The sequence below is a fragment of the Lathyrus oleraceus genome, chromosome 6, assembly GCF_024323335.1.
Source record: "Lathyrus oleraceus cultivar Zhongwan6 chromosome 6, CAAS_Psat_ZW6_1.0, whole genome shotgun sequence".
Classification (NCBI taxonomy): domain Eukaryota; kingdom Viridiplantae; phylum Streptophyta; class Magnoliopsida; order Fabales; family Fabaceae; genus Lathyrus; species Lathyrus oleraceus.
This window is the reverse complement of record NC_066584.1, coordinates 46,491,338-46,510,022: the sequence shown is the minus strand read 5'-3', so window position 1 is coordinate 46,510,022 and position 18,685 is coordinate 46,491,338. Positions and strand designations below refer to the sequence as shown.

Sequence of the window (18,685 nt, the reverse complement as noted above, 5' to 3'; positions counted from 1 at the left end):
AAGTCAATGTTTATGAACAGAAACCATCCAGATAAACTCTGATAAAGACTATGAATACCAACTTATGAAAGTCTCAGAACCCTATTCTCGAAAGACTCTGAAGTCTCACCAAGTTCTAAAGGTAGACTCTGGACTCTACTCAAGCTTCATCAACATGTATAAGAATCCTCTAACTAGAAAATTTAAATCAAAAGGTCAACGACTGATTGATGTGGCAGAAGTACAAAAGTAAATTTACTTTCTATGTAAAGTACTATACTCTGTATCAAAGAAGTTTCTCTTGTCCCACCACCCTCACCATTGAGTGACCTTCATACAACAATTACATTGAGGATATTCCTACTTAACCCTCAAACAAATCTATTTTTATTGTATAATGAGGTCTTTGAAGATTGGAAAATATAGAGAACTGATTGCTTATCAACACATACATTCAAAGAGCATACAAATAAGAGAAAAATAAAAAGAAGTGTTTCTCACATTGATACACTTAGAACATTTTCATTGAATATCTTTGTTAAGTGTAACATTTGATTTAAGCTGATGTATACCCTTTTTGAAGCATCATGTAACACAAACCTTATTAATCTTAACTTTTGGTTAATTTTCTTGAGAGACTAAGTGTAGTCATAATCCTCAGGAAGTCATTGATAATTAGTCTTTGAGTTGTTTTCCTTGAAAGGCTAGGGTATAGTCAGAATTTCATAAGAAGTCTTAGACTATGTGTTTTTGAGTTTGTTGTAATCAAATTGATTATTGGATTAAGTCATTATTGAGAAGACGAAATCACTCAGGCGGGTGGACTTGATAACTTCGTTAACAGCGAACCAGGATAAAAGTACTTGTGTTTTTATCTTTATCATTATCTTTGTTATTTGATATATCGGGCTACAAAAGTTTTAAATCGTGAAACCCAATTCAACCCACTTCTTGTTTTTCTTGCACTTTCAATTGGTATCAGAGTCTGGTTCTGGTTTTTGACTCCTTGTGTCAAAACACTTAACCGTGTTAGATAAGAAACCATCTTTTTGAAACACATTATGGCACATGCAAGCAATGATAAAAATCATTATTATGCAAAACCTCTAATCTTTGATGGAGTAAAGTTCGACTATTTGAAAGATAGAATCGAAAGTTTCTTCATAGGTTGTGATGCTGACCTATGAGATATGATGTTAGATGGTTACACATATCTTGTAGATGCAAATGACATTATGCTTGAAAGAAGCAAAATGGATGAACAACAAAAGAAGGATCACAAGAATCATCATAGACCCAGAACTATATTGTTGAATGTCATTTCCTACTAAGAGTATGAAAAGATAACAAATAGAGACTCTGCTAAGTCTAAATTTGATTCTTTGAAAATGACTCATGAAGTACATGAGCAAGTTAAAGAGACTAAAGTCTTGGCTTTGATATAAAAATATAAATCTTTCAAAATCGAAGAGGATGAAATGATTGAGGAAATGTTATCAAGATTTCAAACTCTTGTAGCTGGATTGAAAGTCCTGAACAAAGGCTATACCACTTCAGATCATGTTAGTAAAATCATCAAAAGTTGCCTAAGAAATGGAGACCAATGGTGACAATACTGAAGGTGTCAAAAGATCTTAACAAAACTACTCTGGAGGAACTTATAAGTTCTCTGAGGAGTCATGAGATTGAACTTGAGGAGGACGAGCCTCATAAAAAGATTAAATAATTGGCTCTAATCCACCTTGTCACCTCTTCTCATGTATTAAATGTTTGTGTAGTTGAGAATGTATCAGAGATATCTACACATATTTAGTTTTTATCGCATATATGTAAAGGAATTTTTATACTTACTACGTAACAAAATGTAAGTTAAAAAAAACAAATCAAATATCTTGACATTAAGTGTTTCGATACACAACAAATGAACATCAGATATCTTGAAATTATGGGTGTTCATGGGTGAGGATCGACCCACAAACCTGCTGACCCAAAACAATCCAACTCATAAATTACTCTAACTCATTCATTTACGAGTATACCCAATTCAACCCATAACAACCCGTATAACTTTGGTTCGGATATCGGGTTTGAGTTTTGTAACCCACGGACCCGTTGGTCCAACCCATTGATGTGACTTTAGTAATTTATTATTATTTTAAATAAAAATATAAAATTAATATCCCACTAATAACTATAACTCTTTAAAAAAAAAACTATTCTCCACCAATAATACTACTACACCAAATCGGGGTTTACGTAATTCTAAAGATTAAACGTTATTTCTTATTTTCTTTTGTATCATTTCCAACTTATGTATTTTATGGAAATAACGTATCTTGTTAAATTTTATACTACTATAAAGTGTTATGTTGTGTAGATGAATTTTATTAAATATTATATGATGTGTTTAATTGGATTTGAATGTTATAAATGAGTAAGATTGTATTGAATTGTGTTACATTTTTTTAAAACCGATAAAAAATTATAAAAAATATATTTTTTATTTGAAACATAATCCGCAAACCCAATTCAACTAATTAATAAATGGATCAATTCATGACGATTTTGACGATGAAATTTCATAATGAATTCGGCTAAATCGGATTCATCCAAATCCACGTACACCCTCTTCATAACACTTTTACCATTCAAAACACTTTTACCATGTTCTCGAACTGGTTAATAAAATACAAATTGGACATCTTATACAATTTTTTGAAAATCTCAAATAAATAATAAAATATTAAACTAGTTATAAACATAGTTTTTTTTGGACAAGTTATAAACATAGTTAAAATTGCATTTTTAGAGATAATTTCGTATTTCTCTATTTCACGTGCGCGGCAGAGCTCCTTCCTCCTGCCGATCATCTCCATTTTCCCACCATTGGCCAAACAAACTCCACCGTGCAACTGAGACTGTATCGGAGAACTCCGTCGTGAACACCGTCCATTTCCCCGCCGTGGAGCTCGTTAGAGCGCATCTCTGCATCTATACGGTCTTCCTATTCCAATAGGTATAATTTCCCCTAAATTCCAAAACCCTAAGAGTTGAAAGATGTTCATTTGTTATTTTCTATTTCATGATGCTGCTGTTTGTATTTTCTTATTTAGTTACAGAACATATCAAATTATGATTTTTTTCCCTTTATTTGTGTACTCTAGTTACTTATGATGGTTCAAATTGATGAACTGTGTGCATGCATGTAATAAAATGGACCTGGGCTCTTTTTTTTCATCACTTAGTGTTCCTTTGAGATATACATTGTATGAACTGAGAAAGAGAGGGAGAGAAAACTGATTCTCTGATGACATTGCTATAGGTAGAAGTAGCGTTGATGTCAACTTGACAAGTATAATGAGGTTGGTGGCAATCACATGGCTGAGTTGTCTAAGAAGGCATCTTCAAACAAAAACAAGGTTTCTTCACACATTGAAAGGTCCTCAATCAGACCAAATTTTAATGTCTCCTACTCTGGCATCTCTGGACCTTCCTGACATCTGGACTCCTATTTCCCCATGTCATAGTATTCCAGCCATACATAAAAGCTGTACGCATCTTTTGCCCTTAATTTGACAAAATTTTTTTTTGCTGTTTGTTTGTTCTTCTTGAATTCTATTATTTTAGATATTTTGATGCTATATAATGTTAACTCTATCCGTTCCTCTTTTTACTTTTACTTAATTGAGCAAAGGATGGGATTTGCTGTCATTTTTAGACTCCTGATAATTATATGGCTTCCAATTCTTATCCAATGTGAAAAGTATTTTTGTGAATTATATACCACACTAACAACAAATGAGATAACTTTGCGACTGACCATGAGATGATTTAGTTTTTCGACTATTTTGTATATCTGGCTTTGAAAGTGGCTCCCTCTAATTTGGTGAAAGTTTGACAATAGGTTCCATCATAATGCCATAGGTTTAACTTTTAGTAGACCTGTTTCCTCTAGAATTCCCATGACATACTTGTATGAGAAATTACAACGCCATTCATGGATTGTCAATTTATCTCAAGAAGCAATGGAGCACACTATGGTCTTTGGTCTGTAAGTGGTGATAAGTATTATATTGCATACTTGTGAAAAATATACTGTTTTATCTGATGAATGCCATAATGATCACTGTCCATGGATGGCAATGTCATCAACATACACGGCCAAATAAATACTCCCCGCTTCTGAATGGCAATAGAAGATAACAATCTGTCTCACATCGAGTCATACAAACTACTAAACAGCATTGCTAAGTCCCCTAAGCCAAACCCTTGGAGACGGTTTGAAGCCATATAAAGATTTGAAACTATCCCTGAAAACTCTCGGCATCAAACACATGTAGTTTCTAATTATTAACTTTATTGAGATAACCGTGAAAGAAAGCATTCTTAACACAAAGATAATAAAGAGGATAGTGGTGATTACACCCCCGACAAAGACAAGCAAACAAAATTCGTAATTGCTACTGAGAAAAAGGTGTCCCCATAATCCTAGCCAGAGATTTGTCTATAACATTTAGCAACTAGTCTTGCCTTGAGTTGATCCAATTAATCCTTAAGACCAACTTTTACTGGAAAGATCCACCAAACATCCATTAATCAACTTCCCTACAGGAAGAGGAGCAATGTCCTAACACCTAAGTCCCATTTCTCTGAAAGTGTTATACATGCAGTCTTAGGAATAGATACTAAGACAAGGAAGAAAGACAAGAAAATACGAAGCTCACAAGCCATGATAGCTTAAAGTAATGTAATGAAATGAGGAGAAATATTACGAGTGGACTGTATGCCTTTACAGATTACACTAGGAAGGTCAAGTTTAGGAGGTTGTGCCAAAGCGGGTGGAGTTGAAGAACGTTCTATTGGAAGCTGGAATGTGGTGGCCTATGTGCTGGAGGTGAAGGCCCATACACAAGAGGTGGAGGCAATCACCGATGATAGTCCAATAAGGATGAGTAGGAGTAGAATAGAATCACCTTGAGTTTAGATCGTCATTGGTGGAGATATCATGTGAGATGAGAGGAAGAGATAAAATGATCGACATAGACTTGAGTGTGTAATGTGGTCCAAAGAAAGGTGTTGACTTAGATAAGTTAGATAGGATAGCATTGGCTGAGATTAGAAACTTGCGTGGATTAGAAAATATTGTTAACTACATTGTTGTGATTGATAAGCCTGGCTATATATTTTGGTTAACTTAGTCCGTTTATATGATGGTCACGTTGTGGGTTTGGATTGACACAAAATATTTTGCTTCTAATCCTATATTTTTTTTGTTAGAAGCTATCATTCTTTTCTTTTCCTCCTAAAATACATAGGGTCTTGCTAACTCATGCTCCAAGGGCACATGTTTAGGAATCATCAAATAGAAAATATGTCTTGAAAATAACAATTTTTAACTTTAACAGAAATTTGAGTGCACAATTTCCAATGCAAAATTCTACTATCTTTTAGTACATTAACAAGTTCCGTAAGGGCACATGCTAGCATTTTCCATATACATATTTGCTTCTTCTGTCCATTTTATTTCACAACTTAACATTGAAATTTGCCACAGTTAATGAGCAAACTGCTAGGATTCTTGATGGAAAGTTGATGTCCGCAGAAATCAGATCTAAAATAGCTGATCAGGTGAGACAAATGAAGAAAAACGTAGGAAAAGTTCCTGGGTTAGCTGTTATTTTGGTGGGCCAGAGGAGGGATTCTGTTACTTATGTTCGCAACAAGATAATTGCCTGTGAAGAAGTTGGAATCAAGTCTGTGGTGACTGAATTACCTACTGATTGTGCAGATGCTGATGTTCAAAATGCTGTCATGAAATTTAACAAGGACCCATCAGTTCATGGAATTCTTGTCCAGCTTCCTCTACCACAAGTAATTTCTGAATCTGTGACTTTTCCCCCGTAATTTGATGAATTTTACTATTTTAGTATCAGCTTAGTTTTTATTTTTAAAAAAAGGGCGCAGCTGCAACCGCAGTCTTTCTCTGAATGTGTAATTTGATGAATTTTACTATTTTAGTATCAGCTTAGTTTTTATTTTTATAAAAAGGGTGCAGGTGCAACAGCAGGTTTTTAAATTTCATTTTATTTCTTGATTTTTCCCATTATGTTGAGGAAGACCTAGAAAAACTATAAGACGAGAAACTATTAAGAAAGATCTCTAGATTAATGAATTGGATAGAAGCATGGTTTTGAATAGAACATTATCATGGAATTTAATCCATGTAGCCGACCCCACTTAGATAAAGTTTGGTTGTTGTTTTTGTTATTTGTCCCATTTTGTGATGTGTTTTTCCATCGAATGTTAACTTTTTTTCTTGCACTTTGATTACGATGCACCACCAACAAAGCAATACTATATCTTTTGTGTTCATTTGTTTTTTATCTGCTCCTTTCTTCTTGTTTACATCTTTCATATTATTTGGCGATGGCTATGGTTGAGCTTCGTAATAGCTATAGCATTATAAACCATGCTAGTTATGCAATTTTATTATCACTTTGAAATCCTTGAAGTAATTGGCATCACAAATCTATGATCTATTTTTACTTTTCATTTCTCCATCAATTATACTTTATTCACAGACAAAAACCGACCGAGACTCTCCTCTTTCATTAGTTTTACATTTTGAATTAGACCCTGTTAGAAACAACGTATGTAAGTGGTTATGGTTCAATATTATTTTGTAAAGAGGGAATAATAAGATGAAAGCATAATTGTTTTCTGTCCGGTCAAATGAGATAGCACATCCAAGTAAACCTATCTATTAGAACCCTAAGAAGTTTGGATATTCTTTTATTTTTCTGAATAACAAGTTGACCTATCAGACTCTGATGTACATTCATAACAAATAGTTAAATAAATGAAGATTGGCACACGTGTTCAGGATTTCGAGCTGTATTGTGATTGATTTGTTGCAAAATGATTGAGACAGCATCTGGACGAGGAAAAACTTTTGGATGCTGTATGTCTTGAAAAAGACGTGGATGGTTTTCATCCTATTAATATGGGGGAGCTTGCTCTAAGTGGAAGGGAACCATTGTTTATTCCTTGTACTCCAAAGGCCTGCATTGAGTTGTTGATCAGATCCGGAGTTAAGATTGCAGGCAAGAGGGCCGTGGTGATAGGAAGAAGTAATATTGTTGGTCTGCCAACATCATTATTGTTACAGGTAAATGATTTAATTCGTAAGCACCGTCGTTGTAAAAACGCTCTTTTCATATATTCAATTGTATCTCATCATTAGGCCATTTTGTTATATTCGTTTCTAAAACATTTGTACTTATCTTAGTGAAATGTGATTGGATGTACGTAAAAAATTTTACACCGGCAATGCATATAAATTGAACTCTATTAAAAATTATGAAATCGTGGTTTCACCATATTTTTCTTTTAATGCGAACAATTTTTTTTACGTTGGCAGAGACACCATGCAACAGTCACCATCGTACATGCATATACTGAAAACCCTGAACAGACCACATCAGAAGCTGATATTGTAGTTTCAGCTGCCGGAGTTCCTAACTTAGTCCGTGGGAACTGGATAAAGTCCGGTGCAACTGTGATTGATGTTGGAACAAGTCCTGTAAAAGTAAGCTTGCAAGTTGCTACTTGATATATATTTTTTCTCCATATTTTGCTTGCTGCTGAATGTATCAGTTAACCATTTTTATGGATAAAATGTGACAGGATTCTAGCTGCGAGGATGGTTATCGTCTAGTAGGCGATGTATGCTTTGAAGAAGTCATAAAGGTGGCATCAGTTATTACTCCTGTGCCTGGTGGAGTTGGACCTATGACAGTTACTATGCTTCTAGTTAACGCTTTAGATTCTGCTAAACGTATGCTTAATTATACTTGATCTCTTCCCATTTTGATTTTATAGTAAATTTTGTTGAATTTGGCTCATCAAAAAGTTAATAGAGTGTAAACTAAAGTGATAAAATCATTTTCAGCCAAAAATAAATGTGAGAAAATCAGGAGTTATTTTAACGAATTCGGAATTCGTTACTTACGATTTATGTGTAATATCAACTGCTAATCTCTTAATCAATGATGGAGTTGATTTTTTCTTGTTCAAGGTTATTTTAAGTGTGGTGGACTGACCAGCTTAATGGAACAATTTTTTACATTGAAAACAAACAAAATTCACTTGTGCACTTTATCATTCCCAAACTAGACCTCTGTACATGAGTGATTCATGAATCATGTGTTGTAAGAAACTAAAGGCCACACATACAATGAATAGATAGAATAAATATTAAGTATACTAGAAAATTCTAGTCTAAGTATAGTTTCCATTTAGATAAAACTGATTACACTAGAAAATTCTAGTCAATATATTGTTAGAACATTTCTCACTTTAGAATGATAACATGGTCCCTACAAATATATTATCTGCAATTAATTTAAACCCTTGCACGTATGAGTATATATGTGTGTTTAGAGAATCATCATATCATGTTCATATACCCTTTATACCCTTTTGGTGAATCTTTGGCCAATATGTGTCCCTTAACACGTAATGAGTTAGAACTGATTTTTAAGAAGCTAGATTTAAATAGTGACGGATTTGTAACCCTTGAGGAGCTGAACCAGTTACTAAAAAGAACAGGTTTCAAGTTTAGCATAGAGGAGCTTGAATCTCTAGTGGGAGTGAAGAGTCTAGACATGAGTGAGTTCATGTTATTTTATGACTCCATAAACGGGGAGAGAAAAGATTGTGATGAGACTGAGGAGGTAGAAAGTGACCTTTTGAAGGCTTTCAAGGTGTTTGATTTGGATGGAGATGGATTCATAACTAGTAAAGAATTGGAATGTGTGTTGAAGAGGCTTGGCATGTGGGGTGAAGAAAAGGATTGTAGATCAATGATTTACTCATATGACACAAATTTAGATGGCAAGCTTGATTTCAAGGAATTTAAGAACATGATGTTGCTTACACTAAAACGTATTTAGAATTTAACATTGCTAAATCGTGAAAGAATTGTAACCATTGAATTTTAGAGCATTTTAGCAAGTGCGGATGTTAGAAGTATGTTAATGGAAGTCATGTTAGAAGCTAATAAATGAAAAGCCAAAAGCTTATTAGTTGCATTGGAAAAACTAACATAAGTTGTTATAGGCTGTTAGATGTCATACCGGTGTTAAGCATTTCTTGTATAAATGCAACATGCTTGCAACTGTAACCATAAGAAAATCATTAATGAAAATCTCACCATTTGAGATGGTGAGTTCTTTTTCAATATGGTATTAGTAGCTCGTTGTGATCAACCACACTTTCACAACTGTCTAACAACTTTTTGTTACAGACAAAGATTTAAGTTAGAGCTTTAATGGTATTAGATTTAATTATTAGATTTAATTCATATTTAAGTTTGTTAGATATTAGATTTAAATATTAGATTTGATTCATATTTAAGTTTGTTAGATATTAGATTTAAATATTAGATTTGATTCATATTTAAGTTTGTTAGAGGCTTATAAATAGGGTGTCAATCATTGTAACTTTTAATCATGTTTTGTAGCCATCATTCTCTGAATAAGAATATTTCCATTCATCATATATTCTACCTTTGCACCAACAATTGGTATCTAGAGCTCCGGTTCGGATTCATTGGGAAACACGGGAAACACGAGTGAACGTGAGGTCTTGTGTGTTTGGTTTTGATTCTTAGATTCGTGTTGAATCTTGAACAAAATCTGATCAGAATTTTAATTCTGTGGGTTGGGAAACACTGTGTGAGAAATCTGAGTATACTGTGCAAGGTAGAAAGATGAACGGAAACGGCAACATGAACACCAAACTTCCAGTATTTGACGGTAAAAACTGGAATCGTTGGATGATCCAAATGCGTGTACTGTTCGGTGCTCAAGATGTTCTAGATCTTGTCACTGATGGTTATGTTCCGGTAGCAGCAGATGCGACGGATGAACAGAAAAACGCGCAGAAGGAAGTAAGGAAGAAGGATCAGAAAGCATTGTTCTTCATTCATCAATGTGTTGATGTAAATGTGTTTGAGAAGATTGCAGATTCAACGACAACAAAGGCTGCGTGGGACACACTGGTTAGATGTTATGGTGGTGACGCATCAGTGAAGAAGGTGAAGCTTCAGTCCTTGAGAAAGCAATATGAGAATCTCAACATGAAGAATAATGAGAAAGTTTCTGAATACATCTCCAGAGTGATTCTGATCACTAATGAGATGAAAGCGTGTGGAGAAACTCTTTCTGAAGAAACAATCATGGAGAAGGTATTGAGATCCCTTACCTGTCAATTTGATTACATTGTGGTAGCAATAGAACATTCCAAAGATCTGAGCACCATGAGAATTGAAGAGCTGCAGAGCAGTCTAGAAGCGCAAGAGTTGCGTTTGACTGAGAGAACTTCTGAAAGGGAAGTAGAGCAGCAGGCTCTGAAAGCAACTTCTGATAGGAGGTATCAGAAGCAGTCAGAAGCCAGGAGAAGATCTGATGGTGGTCAGAAGTCAGAAAGCTCAACCTCTGATAGACAAAAGAATGCTCAGAAGGGAAAAGAGAAGTATGACAAGAAGAAGATCCAATGTTACTGTTGTAAGAAGTTTGGTCACTTTGCTAGAGACTGTTGGTCAAACAAGGAGAGAAAATCAGAAGAAGCAAATATAGCCAGAAGTTCTGATGACGAATCTGTGCTATTGATGGCCTCTGAATCTGATGATATGGATCTGATAGACTGGTGGTATATGGACACTGGCTGTTCAAATCATCTTACTGGAAACAAGAAATGGCTGGTTGACTTTGACTCTGAAAAGAGGACAAAGATCAGATGTGCTGATGACAAATATCTTAATGCAGAAGGTATGGGAAATGTCAGAGTGATTCTGAACAATGGGAAAACAGCATTGATTCAGAACGTGTGGTATGTACCTGGCATCAGAAGCAATCTGATGAGTGTGGGACAATTAATTGAGAAAGGTTTTTCAGTTACCATGAAAGACAATCTTCTGAAGTTGTATGACTGCAATCAGAAGTTGATTATGGAGTCAGAACAGGGAAGGAATAGAACATTCAAGGTGAATGTCAGAACTGCAGACTCAGAATGTCTTAGTGCAACAAGTGCTGAGAAGGAGAGTGAGATGTGGCACAGAAGATTTGGTCATTTGAATTTCAGAAGCTTAAAACATCTGAATTCAAAGAAGTTGGTACATGGAATTCCTGCAATTAAGAAGCCTGAAAAGTCATGCAAAGTTTGCATGGAAGGAAAACAACCACGATTGCCATTTGCGTCAGAAACTGCTCCAAGAGCAAAACATGCCTTGGGAGTTGTACATTCTGATGTGTGTGGTCCATTTCCAGTAGCATCGATTGGAGGGAATAAATACTTTGTGTTATTTGTTGATGAATTCACAAGAATGACATGGGTATCCCTTATTAAGTTTAAACACGAGGTGTTTGATGAATTCAAGAAGTTCAGAATGAAGGCTGAGAATCAGAGTGGTCAGAAGTTGAAGATTCTTAGAACTGACGGTGGAGGTGAGTATAACTCCAAAGAGTTCCAGAAGTTCTGTGAGGAGAATGGAATTGAGCATGAGGTTACTGCTCCTTATACCCCTCAACACAATGGTCTTGCTGAAAGAAGAAACCGCACTTTGCTTGATATGGTGAGAAGCATGCTAAAGGAGAAGAAGCTTCCTCAGAAGCTCTGGGGAGAAGCTGTTGCCACTGCAACGTATGTACTCAACCGATGTCCTACGAAGAAGTTAAAGGAAATAGTTCCAATACAGAAGTGGACTGGAGATAAGCAAAGTGTTAGTCATCTGAAGGTGTTTGGTTCTGTTTGCTATAAACATGTTCCAGAAGACAGAAGCTGGATGATAGAAGCAAAGTGATGATTCTGATAGGGTACCACAATACAGGTGCATACAAGCTCTATTGTCCAGAAACCAATAAAATTGAATTCAGCAGAGATGTGATTGTGAAGGAATCAGAAGTTTGGAATTGGGAAAAGTCTCAATCTGATTCTGATGTTAGAACTTCTGAAGAAAGGTCAGAGTTCAGAATTTCTGAGGTTGGAGTAAACTCTGACGTTGATTCTGACTCTGATAGTGATCCAGAATCTGATGTTCCAGACTCTGATGTTTCAGACTCTGATGATCCAGACTCTGATGACCCAGACTCTGATGGTAATCCAGATTCTAGTGGCAATTCAGACTCTGGAAATATGTCAGCCCCTGAAGATGGTCAAAGCTCTGGAGGAAGTCAACCATCTGAAGGTAGAAACTCTGAAGTTGAAGACTCTGAACAAGTTCAGAGACCACAAAGAGTCAGAAACATCCCTAGAAGATATGCAGAATTTGACATGCTGCAAGACACTGAAGTAGACTCTGAAGGAGAAGTTATTCAGTGTGCCATGTTAGTAGACTCTGAACCCATAAGTACAGAAGAGGCTCTTAAGCAGAAGCTCTGGTTGAAGGCCATGAAAGAAGAACTTGATGCTATAGAGAGAAACAAGACTTGGAAGCTGACAGAACTTCCAAAAGACAAGAAAGCCATCAGCGTCAGATGGGTTTTCAAGCAGAAGTTAAAGCCAGATGGTTCAATTGGCAAACATAAAGCAAGGTTGGTAGCCAGAGGATTTCTACAGAAACCTGGGCTGGATTACTCTGAAGTGTTTGCACCTGTAGCAAGACATGAAACAATCAGAATGGTGATTGCAATAGCTGCTAACAGGAATTGGCCTCTGATGCATTTAGATGTAAAATCTGCATTTCTGAATGGTCCATTAGAAGAAGAAGTTTACGTGTCACAACCTCCTGGATTTGTGAAAAAGAATCAGGAAGGGATGGTGTACAGATTATACAAAGCTCTATATGGATTGAAACAAGCGTCCAGAGCTTGGAATAAGAAGATTGATTCTTTTTTCAAGAAGCAAGGCTTTCAGAAATGTGAGATGGAGTACGGTGTCTATGTTCAGCATACTTCTGAAGGAAATATGACTCTGGTATGTTTATATGTTGATGATATACTGCTGACTGGAAGTTCTGAACAGGAGATAGCCAAGTTCAAGAAAGTTCTGATGAATGAATTCGAAATGACTGATCTAGGCAAAATGACATACTTTCTAGGGATGGAATTCAGATACTCTGAGAAAGGTATTATTTTGCATCAGCTCAAGTATGAATTAGAACTTCTGAAGAGATTTGAACTGGAGAATTGTAAGATTGCTGTCACACCTTCTGATACAAATCAGAAACTGGATTCTGACTCTGATGGAAAGGATGTGGACGCTACAACCTTCAAACAGTTGGTTGGTTCTCTGAGGTATTTGTGCAATACCAGACCTGATATTTGCTATTCAGTTGGGATGGTTAGTAGGTTCATGAGTAAACCTAAGTGGTCCCATTACCAAGCTGCTGTCAGGATTCTGAGGTATATCAAGGGAACTCTGAAGTATGGAGTATTATTTCCTTCTGGAAGAAAGGATGAGTCAGAACTTCTGAGTTATTCAGATTCTGATTGGTGTGGAGACAGAGTTGACAGAAGAAGTACGTCTGGGTACTTATTCAAATTTCTGGGAGGTCCCATTTCTTGGTGTTCCAAGAAGCAACCTGTTGTGGCGTTGTCAACTTGTGAAGCTGAATATATTGCAGGTGCTGTTACTGCATGCCAAGCTGTGTGGATTCTGAATCTATTGCAGGATCTGAAGATTAAAGTAAACAAACCTCTGAAGCTGATGATTGACAACAAGTCTGCAATCAATCTTGCCAGAAACCCAGTGTTGCATGGGAGAAGCAAGCACATTGAGACCAAGTATCATTTTCTGAGACATCAAGTTCAGAGGGGAGTGTTAGAAGTTGTACACTGCAGCACTCAGAAGCAGTTGGCAGATGTTCTGACGAAAGCTATCAAGACTGATCAATTTCTCAGATTAAGGGATGGAATTGGTGTTACAAGTTTTGATGGAATATGAATTAAGGGATGGTATTAGATTTAATTATTAGATTTAATTCATATTTAAGTTTGTTAGATATTAGATTTAAATATTAGATTTGATTCATATTTAAGTTTGTTAGATATTAGATTTAAATATTAGATTTGATTCATATTTAAGTTTGTTAGAGGCTTATAAATAGGGTGTCAATCATTGTAACTTTTAATCATGTTTTGTAGCCATCATTCTCTGAATAAGAATATTTCCATTCATCATATATTCTACCTTTGCACCAACAAATGGTAGCTTAATCAATAGAACTAACTGATCTGAATTAGCATTCTCATCTCGTTGCTTCGTTGCACTAGAAAACAACAATGGAAAATCTTGAGCTTCAAACCTCATTCATCAAAGATCTAAATCAATCCAAGATATTTCACCTGATTTCTCCCCATCGAGCTCCAACAACTCTTTTAGACTTAAACTGTCAATTAAATTACAAGAAAACAATTATCTTTAGTGGAATCAACATGTGGAAGTGTGAGAATCAACATGTGGAAGTGTGATTTTCACATAGAAAATGCACAAATTTGTGGTGAATCCACAAATTTCCTTGAAGTTCAAAACCGATAAAAATTGTCAAAGAGGTATCGTTTCCGATGAGTATGAGTCTTGGATTGTGCAAGACCAAACTTTGTTCATTTAGTTGCTATTCACAATTTCTGAATTGGTCCTACCCATGGTTCTTTCGTGCAAACACGCATATGAAGTTTGTGACAAGGCACAAATACTTTAATGCTCAGATGAAAGTCATAGCTCCATACTGAGTTTGTACTTAAAATTAAAGCAATTGTGAATTCGCTTCTTACAGTTGAAGATTAAATCTCGAAGCAAGATCAAATTGACTTCATCCTAGACATCTGGTCCAACATTTGCCACTATTTAGAACATAATTTAATTTTGGCATTAGAGTAGGCACTCTGTTTTTGTTTGGATGTGTTCCAAGGTTCTTATTCTGTTCAAGATGTAGAATTTGAAATGAGGAGCAATTAGTCGTTCAAAGGTTCTTTATAGTATTAAGAATCCTCCAAAGAATAGATCTGAAGACAATTATAATTGTGAAGACCAAGTAGAGTATGATACTGAAGAAAATCTCAGTCTTGCTAAGATCTTTAGTAAAGTCATGAGAAAACTAGATATGAGATATGGGAATATCGTCTCTATAAATATTCAAGACAATCAACAACACAATTTCAAGAGGTGTAACTTTCAGCGTAAAGGAATGGGTGGTAAAAATCTCAATTGGATCAAATGTCTTAAATGCAAAGATTTTGGACATATTCAAACTGAATGTTCAAGTTCTCTAAGGAAACAAATAAGACTATACAATGTCACTAATGATAAGGAAGGTGAATCTAATCAAGCAAACAATATTGTGACCTTCAAAGACATGAAAGATGTTATACATACTGGTGAACCATCAAATTCTATGAGTATATGTGTTACTCCAATTCAAAAACCATACTGCACAATATCAGGTAACATGTCTCTATATCCCGTCTCACATAATTATCAGTGCATTAATTTTGTCTCATCCATTTCATTGTACTATTTTAAATTATATTGCAGTCAACTACATCATTAACATATGTATTCCCAGTGGAATGAAAATTCTCAAAAGCATCATCAACATGTTTTGCGTGGCAAGCCTAATATTCTTGTTCATATTGCTTATACCTCCCACAAGGTATTTTCTGGTGAAGATTATTCTTTTGACAGTAGCTGCAATAGACACTTGATAGGAGGAAGAAACTATGTTACTCTTGGTGATTGTATTATAATACATAAATATATTGAGAGGAAGATGACTACTATCTGCACTACGATGTAGAATGTTGAAGAACATGTTCCAGACATCATGGATGACATTTTCGATACATAAACTAACCTATGACACATAAAGCATGGGAATACAAGGAACTCCGTTGCAAAGAAAGTTATGTCTCATCTCAAAATTGAAGAAGGTAAAATTTATGAAGGTTGTCAAGTTGGGAAAAAAACCAAGATGCCATATAAGATGTTTCAATATCATACTCGTGTTTATGAATTATCACCTATGGACTTTGATCCGCTGTCGCGTGCAGATCAAAACCGAGTTATTTTGAAAATATAGTATAGCGACAATGACTCGAATCGTCTCTAAAGGATTCTTGATTATTACTAACCAAAGGTAAATCGATTTAGGGGGGGAGGGGTGGATTCAGGATCGATTAAGGAAAAAAATGATTATTAAATAAGCTGTTATGAAATAGGTGATTATAAAACAAACGAATTCACTGTGTCAGGTTCAACTTATCATCGATTGCTACAACTACGACTTCTATCCTATTTGAACACCATATCATTCAACAAGCATGATCGACACTGTAAGGTATATATTCTTATTGCTGGATTAAGCATACGGTTATAGATATCACAAATTTAACGGTTAAGCAGAGTTGAATTGCGATCAAAAGTCAAGAACATATATCATTTGAATTTAACCAACAATATTACATGGAAATCGGATTAAGCAAACAACAATCATATAATATTATTGAAAGGAATAGAATTCTAATTGCAATTATAACAATCTCAAAGTAGTGAACCTGAATACAGCAAATCCGTCTGGATAGATTAGTTCTCCATTACGGTTCTTTCAAGCGTAAGAAAAATAATTCGTGAATGGTAAAAAAAGCCGTCAATTATATTTTCGACTGCTAGGTATTAGGGGAAAACCAAGGCAATCCGTTTATAACCCAACTGGGTCAAATACATAACCCAGGCCCAAAACTAACGACCCAAAACTAAAATAAAACTAACGCTGCAGCTTCAAACGAAATACTGGAAAATAAGCGCTCCGAATCTGGCTTCGACTCTAACATGAAAGTTGTAGCTCTTTCTCTTAGCTTTCCAGCGATTATTAGAATGCGTCAATCGAATTCCCGGAGCTCCAATTATGATCGTTTTAGTGCAGACTATTAAAGCTGAAAATTAAATACGAAAATCAAATAACAATAAAAATAAACTAAAATATAAAAACATTATAAAACATAAAAGTAAGCAAAGGAAATCAAAGAAATGCTTAAGAACAAACATAGGAGAATGCGCATTAAAATGCACTGATCAAATTCCCCCACACTCGAACTTTTGCACTTCGAGCAAAATCAAAACTCAAGAAACACACAACATCAGTTACTTATTCCAGGCTACAAACTCTTCCTTAGTTAAGAAAGCATCGCTAGGTACTAATCATGCACACTAAGGATATTGTAGGAACACTAATCCATAATTATGCAGTCATAAGCCTCCTGAACACACAATTCATTCCGAATCATGTTATTATGCCAAAGCCTAACTTACTCAGTCTCCTTTTTACTCTTTTTCATTCTTGCGCAATCACATTAAGCCCGTTATCTCCACACACTCATAGTAAGGCAACCGGTTAGTGACTCTGATCCTTTTTACACGGGGTTCTGGTACAAAAATTGATAACCCCTTATTTACCCAATTGCAGTTGTGGGGGATCAGACCGTAATCCGTCCTACCAAGTCCAGCACCAGAAACCTCAGAACCAACCAACAATAGGTAACTATTATGTTTTATTTTTGTAGGTTCCACAACCGTTGGGTTAAGTGACCGGGTAAGGGCCACCCAACTTAGAAGGTGCATTACCTAATTTAATTTTTTTTCTTCAAAAGAAACTTGGACCACTCACTTATTTTCATCGGCTTCCTTACGTAGAGCATGTATGAGATGGTGCCGACTGCAAAGATAAACTACTTAAGAGCTATAAGAGAATGAAAATTCAAGGCTATGTCATAACAAGTATTCAAAATAATTTCCATACTCAGGAGACTTACGGTGTTAAGACGACACCGATTTTGTGAACTTTTCCCAAGTCTCCACAACTAACCTCAGATTAATCTATAGCCTAGAACTTTCAAAAAGATGCATTTTTTTAATTTTATTTTTTTATAATTGAAAACAAAACAACGAAACAAAAGCAAAGAAAACAAAACAAAAAGGGAATTCCCTCCCCCACACTTAAAACAAGCATTGTCCTCAATGAAAGAACATAGTTATTGAAGTTGAGAGAAAGGAATAAGAACTCCCTGATCAAGTTGAAGTGTAGTTGGGTGCTTCCAAAGAAAGCTCCTCTATGCTTGCATTGTCAGGCGCTGTACTCTCATGAAATAGCTTTAGGCGCTGCCCATTGACCTTGAAAACTTTGTCAGTATATGCATTTTTAATTTCTACTGCACCATGAGGGAAAACGTTAGTAACGACAAAAGGACCAATCCATTTGGATCGAAGTTTCCCAGCCATAAGCTTAAGGCGGGAATTAAACAGTAAAACCTGTTGGCCAACAAAGAATTCCTTCCTAGAAATCATCTTATTATGGAAGTGCTTAGTTTTCTCTTTATAAATCCTAGAGCTTTCATAAGCCTCTAGCCTAAGCTCTTCAAGCTGTTGTAATTGGAGTTTTCTTTCAATACCTGCTTGTTGCATCTCCAAATTACAACTTTTCACCGTCCAATAGGCACTGTGTTCTATCTCTACAGGAAGGTGACATGTCTTACCAAAAACAAGTCGATAAGGAGACATCCCAATGAGTGTCTTGAAAGCTGTTCTTTGAGCCCAAAGTGCGTCTTTTAGATGGCGGCTCTAGTCCTTCCTGTTTGGTTGCACCATTTTCTCTAAAACCTGTTTGATCTCTTTGTTGGAGATCTCAGCTTGCCCATTTGTTTGTGGGTGATAT

The 18,685-nt window shown here is 35.6% G+C and overlaps 2 protein-coding genes across 2 annotated transcripts; both read left to right on the top strand.

Moving 5' to 3' along the window:
• Window positions 1–2,756: 2,756 nt before the first annotated feature.
• Window positions 2,757–7,971, top strand: LOC127093291 (bifunctional protein FolD 1, mitochondrial). The gene is made up of 6 exons (XM_051032201.1): window positions 2,757–2,995; window positions 3,302–3,529; window positions 5,534–5,850; window positions 6,911–7,147; window positions 7,400–7,567; window positions 7,666–7,971. Exons 2-6 carry the CDS (start codon window positions 3,337–3,339, stop codon window positions 7,834–7,836), a joined length of 1,086 nt encoding a protein of 361 aa, XP_050888158.1. The 5' UTR covers window positions 2,757–2,995; window positions 3,302–3,336; the 3' UTR covers window positions 7,837–7,971.
• Window positions 7,972–8,194: 223 nt separating this feature from the next.
• On the top strand, window positions 8,195–9,113 carry LOC127093292 (probable calcium-binding protein CML44). The gene has a single exon (XM_051032202.1). It carries the CDS (start codon window positions 8,400–8,402, stop codon window positions 8,931–8,933), a length of 534 nt encoding a protein of 177 aa, XP_050888159.1. The 5' UTR covers window positions 8,195–8,399; the 3' UTR covers window positions 8,934–9,113.
• The last annotated feature ends 9,572 nt before the right edge of the window (window positions 9,114–18,685 follow it).